Source organism: Synchiropus splendidus, chromosome 5 (assembly GCF_027744825.2).
Source record: "Synchiropus splendidus isolate RoL2022-P1 chromosome 5, RoL_Sspl_1.0, whole genome shotgun sequence".
NCBI lineage: Eukaryota > Metazoa > Chordata > Actinopteri > Syngnathiformes > Callionymidae > Synchiropus > Synchiropus splendidus.
Window position 1 is genome coordinate 7,339,681 of NC_071338.1, and position 8,242 is coordinate 7,347,922.

At 43.0% G+C, this 8,242-nt stretch overlaps 1 protein-coding gene across 3 annotated transcripts; it reads right to left on the bottom strand.

The window, feature by feature from the left end:
- Positions 1-112: 112 nt before the first annotated feature.
- Positions 113-7,987, bottom strand: tdrkh (tudor and KH domain containing). 3 transcript variants are annotated; one of them, XR_008414556.1, is made up of 14 exons: positions 7,843-7,987; positions 5,332-5,492; positions 5,162-5,253; positions 4,531-4,720; positions 3,840-3,976; positions 3,112-3,466; positions 2,872-3,035; positions 2,614-2,789; positions 2,011-2,075; positions 1,777-1,928; positions 1,593-1,699; positions 1,463-1,517; positions 700-773; positions 113-614 (listed from the first exon to the last, which is right to left on the bottom strand). XR_008414556.1 is itself a non-coding variant. In XM_053865477.1 (14 exons), exons 2-13 carry the CDS (start codon positions 5,459-5,461, stop codon positions 718-720), a joined length of 1,683 nt encoding a protein of 560 aa, XP_053721452.1. In that variant the 5' UTR covers positions 5,462-5,492; positions 7,843-7,986; the 3' UTR covers positions 113-614; positions 700-717. The 3 variants fall into 3 exon arrangements, 2 of the variants coding, with proteins under 2 accessions (XP_053721452.1, XP_053721453.1); XM_053865477.1 differs by having other exon boundaries at positions 1,593-1,703; positions 7,843-7,986; XM_053865478.1 differs by lacking the exon at positions 7,843-7,987 and adding an exon at positions 7,550-7,820 and having other exon boundaries at positions 1,593-1,703.
- Positions 7,988-8,242: the final 255 nt, after the last annotated feature.

Genomic DNA, 8,242 nt, shown 5'->3' on the forward strand with positions numbered 1-8,242 from the left:
TAGTCTGTGGTTGCTGAGACCCATTGAATTTCCCCACAGTTGGACCGTAATAAAGGAAATCTGCTCTATTTTACATGAGCAAGTGATTTCAAAGCAGGTACAGGCAGACACATTTGAAGTAAAATAAATATTTTATTACATTGTATCATGTGCAATCCTTAACATATTTTCAGTCAAACTGGTTGTATATGCCCTTGGCAGAATATCTTCTTGACACAATATCTTCACATCTTTAGAATAATTATTATTTGCTAGATGATCCAAAATAGAATTCTTTACTATTAGCATGCAAACTGAGAAAAAAAACAAAAACTTGGTCACAAACCAGCTGTATTCTGGTTAATGTGACTTGCATCACAGTGCTTTTCACTGACTCTTACATTCTGGTCTGGAACTTAAACCCTTCACATTTTCAGCAAAGTAACAAGGTGTACAATGTAACATCGCACAAAAAGGCAAACAAATGCGATTAGCCGCATACTGCAGTTAGAACACACATTTTGAAGTTTGAAATAGTGGCTCGTGTGACAACAATGTAAGGCTTTTTCAGAATTTGGTGACTGATTTCCGATCCAATCCTCCTCTCCAGTCATTTAGGGTGCGGACGTCTTAAACTGGATCACAGAATACAAAGAAAAAAGGTCTTTAACCATGTCAGCTCACAGGCAATAAATACAGATGAAGGCTTACATACAGTACCTTACAAGGTGCTTTGTCTCAGAGCAGTTCGTCCTCAATGACATCATCAACACTTCCAGATATGGAGGCAGCTTCTGCATGTATTGGGGGAAAACCTTAATAAGAACGTTTGAATTCCTTCTCAGAATCAGAATCAGCTTTATTGCCCTTGTCAGTGAGGATCTTACCAACCGGGAAAGTGCTTTGGTACACTGTATAGTAATAGTAAGCAACACAGCACAATCCACACTAAGAGGAGTAATGTCTGTGGTTCAATCTGACATGTGTTGCGCAGAATGTACAACTGGAAACTGTATCACTTGTTGGCATCAAGGTCTTCTGTCAACCTGACGTTTTTTTCTTGGTCAAAGCCGAGTATTTTTCAGTGTACAAATTGAACACATTTATGAGTGATGGCACGTCGGCCTCACTGTAGTGCACCGCAAAGACTCATGACTTTTCACTAGCTACCACAAGGTACCATTAAAATGAGCAGCCCAAAAGTTGGGGACTCAGAACTCGATCACACAAAGGGTCCACAATTATAATAACAGAAACGAAGTTTTCTATATAGACACTCCTGCACCTTATATTATAAACAACGCTTTTGTTTTGCTCCTTCAGGCACAAACCCGCTTCCGCATCTTTCATCAACTTCTGCATCACTTTTTAGGAACTTTCTGGATAACAATAACACTTACAATATCAAAATAAAGTTCAACATTTGTTCAAAGGGTTTGAGCAACATGCCAAGTGAATACATTTTGGGGTCTACTGCACTCACCGGAGAGGCTTATACAGGACATACTGAGCTCTGAAGAGGCTCCGATCACATCATCCTGTGGGATTAACATCAGTACAGATTACTGATTTACTTAGTGCTAATGAGTCGGATTGCTACTTAAGTCACCCACCAGCATCTTCTGCAGACACCCCGGATGGTCCCCTTCAGGTCTTCCATCCCCCACTTCCTGGAAGCTGACAGCATGGCCCAATCTGATGAGCTCCTCACCAATATCAACTACCTTCAACAGCATGATTGTGTTCAGAAATCAAGAAGAAATGAAGAAGGTGACCAACTGGCGAGGTTTAACTGACCGTGCCATCACTGTTGTCATACAGTTTGACGCTGGGCCAGGAGGAGATGTCCGAGTGAGAGTAGCTGCACAGTTTGGCCTGCAGAGGTCTCCAATTAGCACAGTGTGTCAGAGCTTCAAAGTCGTCCAGTGCGTCCTCGGTCCACACCTCTCCTGCAGAGCAGAGAAGTCTGTCAAACCACCAAGTACCAGCAACTATCTCTGACCCTGAACCGCTTAGTGAGATGCTGGTTACCTTTCGGTCGCACCCCCGCTAAACTGCACTCAATAGCTTGGAATGGCAAGCTGAGGAAGTCACTCCTGAAATGTTCATGCAGATGCAGAAGCTGTTAATAGCATCAGCCACGTCTCTGCTGCTGCTTGTCTACAGCTAGAAAGAAACTGGGCGGTTCAAAAGCCTGCAGGCTTATTACGACAGCATTTAGGCTTTAATATCAAGCTTGACTCCAGCAGCACTCAAAATTATGAACAGCCTTTTCCGTTATGCTTCATGTCAAAAGTCAACTCATTTTTTCCCTTTGTAGTGAATTACAAATACAAATTTGGGCTCAAGAGGAACGTCATCATCTTCCTAATGCTAGCAGGAGATCAAGGAACAATGACCATTTGGAAGATTACAATAAATTCTAGACTATAGAACATATAAGCTGAAGGGTACAGACTGTGAGAGAAAAGTAGCCTCGCATAGTCCCGAAATTATGGTATGAAGTATATGCAAAGAAAAAGTAAATACCACCGTTGAATCTCATATTACAATTCTTTTACCCTCATAAACTATGTTTCCTTGATGCTGTTAGCGTTTATTTTCTCATGCTCTCTTGCGGGAGGTTTTCCTTACCTCATCCGACAGAGGCTCTCTCTGGGCAGCTCAGCATTATCCCCATAGTCTACGTAGTAGAGGTCCACTAGCCCAGACTCAAGAGTCCCCAGGACCCTGGCCCGGTTCCATGAGCCAAAGTCGCGGTAAGGAGCAGCCACAATATCCCCCACTACGATCGTTTCCACCCGCTGCTCCTACAGGGAAGCAAACACAGCACTTAACTAAATGCCATGTTGATACTCTGGAATAAAATGAGCACTTTTCCCAAGTCCTCACATTGGGGCCGCTGCTATAAAAGTGACTCATCTCTTTGGTCAGTTTGTCCAGCTGAAGGCTGCGGACTCCGAGGATCTGAATCCAGAAGTGGTTAGGGTTCTCTGAGGCAGACACGTAGACTTCCAGATGTTCGTCGGGCTGAAAGCTCAGGTCTGGGCTGGGAACTGGACGACCAGAACAAGAGATTAGTCGCTGTTGTTAAGCACCAGTCCTACACATCCTTTGTATCTATGCACCAACTTTCAAACTTGGAAATGTCAGAAAGCATCTCGGTCGAGACGCTCTTTATCTCGTTCTCCTCCAAATTGTCTTCCACCTTCAGCGGCTCTTCACAGTTCATGCCAGTGTTCTCCTGATCAGTCTTATCCACATGATTCAGAAGCAATTCTGAGGTTCCAGTCAGCAGTGCTGACCCATTCTTTCCCGTCTGCGGTCTGGTGCAGTTGTTGTTGTTCAGGCACAGAGGGGCTACTGACTGCGTGATGTCTGCTATGGGCGTTGGTGTCACCTGCCCACGTCTCTGTCGCTGTGCAGACGACTGGACTATCTTTGTTCTCACCAGCATGTCCTCATGAACCTTTTCCAGTATGGACTCCTGAACACAGGATGAAAAAGAAGAGTCACAATTATTATAGCACTAGGAAGTGTCAAACATCATTGTTACTAAGGACTTACTAAGCTCTATGAATATGTGCCAAGCCCTCAAACGGGTTCCACTAAGCAGAAGGAGCACATAGCACAGAAAAAATGACTTCACCCTCGTTGTCTGATATGCCTACAGTTCTCATATATTTCCTATGGCAATCTTTGTGATACGTTGTTCTTGTGTACTTGACCGACAGAGACAACATTGTGATGTCTATCAGCAGTTGCACTTGTAGGATTACTGCTGATGGTAAATCTACAATCTTCATTTATTTGAGTCGTTCTACATTGATTCAATCCATGCTATTCATTCATTTACTCACTTTGGCCAGCTTCACAGCTTGTTTGGTCCCAGTGATGACGACTTTACCAGTAGCTCCAGGGCCCTGCACATCTCGGGTAAAGGAAACGCTGGCCCCTGTTGACCTGGTGATTAATTTAACACTTTCTCCACCACGACCTGCGACACACCAACACACCATTTAACATTCATGCACAGTTGGCCATCTCCAGAGCTAAACAAGCTACTTTTTCAGATGGAGTTCAGTCGCAAACACGTGCAGAAGACTCGACTAGATTTCAGTGATGTGTGTTGACAGACAAGAGCGTATTTGTCATCGTTTTCACACCATATTCCACTGTATTTAAAAGGACTAGCATCAGCTGAAGACACAGAGGAGCTGCTCTCTGTAGTTAGTGGCTCGAAGCGGGCAAGAAGAGAGATCACGTTGCGAGGTGGCTGCATGTAATAGTTGCAATGTAGAGACACGCTTTGTTTTGCAGTTTTGCACATCTCACAAATCTCTATTCGTCTGCCTTCTTAGCCAACAGGTCTGCAGATCTGTTCTGTATCCAGATGATCACAATGGCTGCAGTTTTTGCTTTCATCATCTCAACATCTCTTTTCAGACATGTTGTTTTGGTGGTAAAAGTCTCTTGGCCCAAAAACAAACTTTTGGGCCAGGAAAGTCTTCGGTGCAGCAGTCATTTTTTTCTCCTATTTGATAGTAGTACCTATGATACGTCCAAAGGCGGTCTGAGGAACCTCCAACGTCTCAACCACGGGCTCACAGTCACTGACCAGGTTCTCCAGGACGCAGCGCGCTAACAGGACCTGCTCGTCAGAGCCCTGCAACAGGACGTGCACAGCCGCCTGACTGGGATCTGACTCCACTCTGACCTGAGCGCCAGACTTTTGGGTCACCTTAAAGTAAGACACATGACTTAGTTGAAGACAGAAAACACATGCCAACAGCAACTTTTCTTCACACTGGACGGACGACTTATTCATTTACTTAAATTGAACAAGGTAGATCTTCAAATGTTAGTTTTAAATTGTTATGACTTTGTCATTCACTTTGGGCTCCTTGAGCAAAGGGAGCTGAGAAGAAGGGGTTACAGGGTAAGAGCAGCAGGAGTGAGTAAAGTGAGCCAGTAACTGACTCTCACCCGACAGTATTCTTGTTACAAATACCACTTGACCAACGCTTCTCTGACGACCAGCTGAATATGAGAAGTCCAGCGCGCGCATGCACGCACTCACACACAATTTAGGTCTTAAACAAACACAATAACTTGTTGAGGGCAGAAACGCGCTGTTGTGTGAACTGCTGATGTGTGATATATATAGTGCACGAATCATTACCATGGCCAGAAATGTTTCCTGGCGCTTACAAATGTTCCTGTACGCTTCAAGTGAAAGTGTCAACTTGTTCTTCACTTGATCTGGTTCCTTATCTGTCAAAAAAATTTAAAAGATACAAAACAATTTAGGTCTTAAACAAACACAATAAGTTGTTGAGGGCAGAAACGCACTGTTGTGTGAACTGCTGACGTGGCGATAGACGATGTAGCCCACAGCCGCCCCTACAGAGATACCAGCTGCCACAGCCACTGCCTTGAAAGAGCCAAGGCTGGTGTTCTGACCTTCCTTCAGCACCTCCATGGCCCGACCTGCAGCCAGTGGGATACTCCACCTAAGCACAACATGAAAGATAATCCATCACTATGATTTTTCACACTGAAAGCAACTCAAAGAGGCCATATCCTGCTAATTCTATGAGCTTTAAAATTTGATATTGACCAATAACATTAGCTATTTTATCTTTCCATCCCCAAGTGTGGGATGTCAAACCCGGACCATGACTGGTCAAGAGTCAACTCCAGCAAAAGCACAACTGACGCACAGCTGGAGGAGTTCACTTTAACAAAAAACAGTGATTGTATATTTTTTATAGAGTAGACATATATTCACGTGTTCATATATGCACATTTAGTTTTTTTTTTTTTAATTACAAATAGCTTTCTAATCTGAACAAGTCTCTGCCCAGTCCCCACAGAGATGGTGGTCTTCTTTCCTTGAGTACAACCAGAAAGTGAAAAAACGGGGTTGCCATTTTAACAGCAATTCTTAATGTTGGAATCTGTCAATATTTCTGAGAAGCTTCTGAACAGACACGCAACTATTAAGCTATTACAGCAAGGACGAAATCAGAGTCTCAGTCACGAGGTGCTTCTATTACAAATAGATTGAACTATAAAAATCAATTCAAATACGCCCGACTCTCTTAAGAGAAAGAGAGTGGTTGCAGAGTTGGTGGTGGTGAGACCCTACCATTCATGAATGAAATAGAATTAGAGGTTCAACATTTGAATCATACACAAATCAGAGAATAGTGAGTGCAGGATAGGGCCCCCTTAAACAGGCTTTAAAAAACTGCCCAACCAAGTGGAGACTGTAGTAGTAGGTAAGTAGTATTGGAAAAGACAAACTGAAGAGCACTTCCTTGTCAACATAAAATGGATCTTTTTGTAAAATTGGCTGATTAAGAGTTGTCAAATTTTGGCGTTATCTCGGAATACTTGGAGTACGTACTCGGTACGTACTGCTAAATTGGCAGGGAAAGGGATGAGCAAGTAAGCAATGAAAACTTAATGCAGGACCAACAAGTCTCTGAGGTTTGCCACTTCCTGTTTAGTGAGGGAAAGGTGGCCAAGCTATCACCCACACACATAAACAAGAAATGTCATAGCATCAAAGAAGTGGGCTCAATGCAACATAAGATCCATTAGCAGCAGAATAAAGAGCAAGTGCTCTGGAAACACAATCGTCACGATGCAGTAAGTCAACAAGCAGTTACTCCACTCATGATTGCATCCCAAATGCTTCTGAGCAGCTTAATGGGACATGATAATTCACACGCAGGCAAGAAACAGATTGGAGTTCAGCCAGAAGTCACAAGGGCCGTGGGCCGGGGAATGGAGTGCAGGAATATGCAGGTGCTGGCTCACTGGGAAAGGAGGCCTCTAAGTTTGCAGGAGACAAACGATTGGGATCTGGACACGCCAACGTCCATCTTGAAGAAATGGTGACAACAAGTGTTGGCGAATAATTGGTCAAATTATAGTGAAGAGTATGTGCAGGCCAGCTAGTCTCACCATGGTTCAAACGGTATCTCACTTCACATCTGTTACTGTTGAGTGTGCCAAAGTTCCACAACAATAATCTCTTCCAAACATTCTTTAAGACAAGCAAGATTGCCAAGTTCCTGTCATGTTGGATGCTTGGTTTGCTGGGACATTTAGCAATAGTGTCTATCTTTCCAGCAAGGGTCACGAGTCATGTAATGTTTCCTGTAAAGGAACTCTTCAAATGGACTTTGTTTGTGTGTGATGTGAAGTGTATCTGGCCCGCTCTCGATCCAGTCGCTAATGTGTCTGTAACAACTGTAACAGATGATGATGCTGTGGTGATGTGGGACACAACACAAGACTGGCCACCTGTATTGTTTACATCTGAGATGAAGGTGGTTGTCAGGAGGTCAGATGAGAAAACAATATCGTGACCGTAAATGTATAATTACGAAGTAATAGAGTATGATTTTAGAGTTACTGTGGACACAATAATGAACTCTTAATTGTATTGGATATTTGTTTTAATCCCGGTCAATATTTTTTTACGATTTTGCGTCACGTCTCAGTCACAACTCCAAATCGGCATCCACTACCAGGGAACGTCTGGTCGGTCTCTTACCTTAGGCAGATGTGATGTCGGAAAATACACACGCGGCTGTCAGGCTATCACTGAATATTTTCTTCTATTCTACCCAAATCATCCAAACGACCGCAGACGCACCTCCTCCTCTCAGCTAGTCAAGCTAACGTTAGCTAGTTGCTTGTATACACATGCAGAGGACGCAATTCTTTCAGAAAGAACCGACCGCGTGTCCTTGTTATAGTGCTACACCATAGTATTATTAACTCGCTACCGCATTCAAATAAGAATTCCAATTCATTTAAATGAAGGTAAATAAAACTGACACTCACAGTCTCTCGCTCTTTCCACTCGACCCTGGACACGAGAGTTTTCGTCAAGTGAACCGGAAACGGCTTTAGCTATGAATTAAAACCATCTCCTAATTGACAGATTTCCCCTTTAAGGAGACTGTAGTTACTATTTGTATTATGATGACATCGAATACTCAATATATGTGAAGATAAATTACCAAACAGAATTATCAGAAACCTTGTGATACAACTCTATTTTGAAAGATACAGGAAGTGTAGTTAAAGTGAACTTCATTCTCTGAGCAAAACGTCAACCCTTCGTAACCGTTTAAATAAAATGGATTCGCGCCAAATGCGCAAGAAAACTGGAGTAAAAGCGATCAGCGATGGGATGAAAATAATAAATAAATAAATAACACTGATGTTTATTTAAGTTTGA

Bases quoted from the DNA above. Each gene is read 5' to 3' on its own strand.
- tdrkh (XM_053865477.1), bottom strand. From the start codon at position 5,461: ATGGAGGTGCTGAAGGAAGGTCAGAACACCAGCCTTGGCTCTTTCAAG. The intron at 3,467-3,839 runs GTGAGTAAATGA...TCCTGTGTTCAG, and splicing joins AAGCTGTGAAGCTGGCCAAA to GAGTCCATACTGGAAAAGGT. The intron at 3,036-3,111 runs GTTGGTGCATAG...CTGGTCGTCCAG, and splicing joins TGACATTTCCAAGTTTGAAA to TTCCCAGCCCAGACCTGAGC.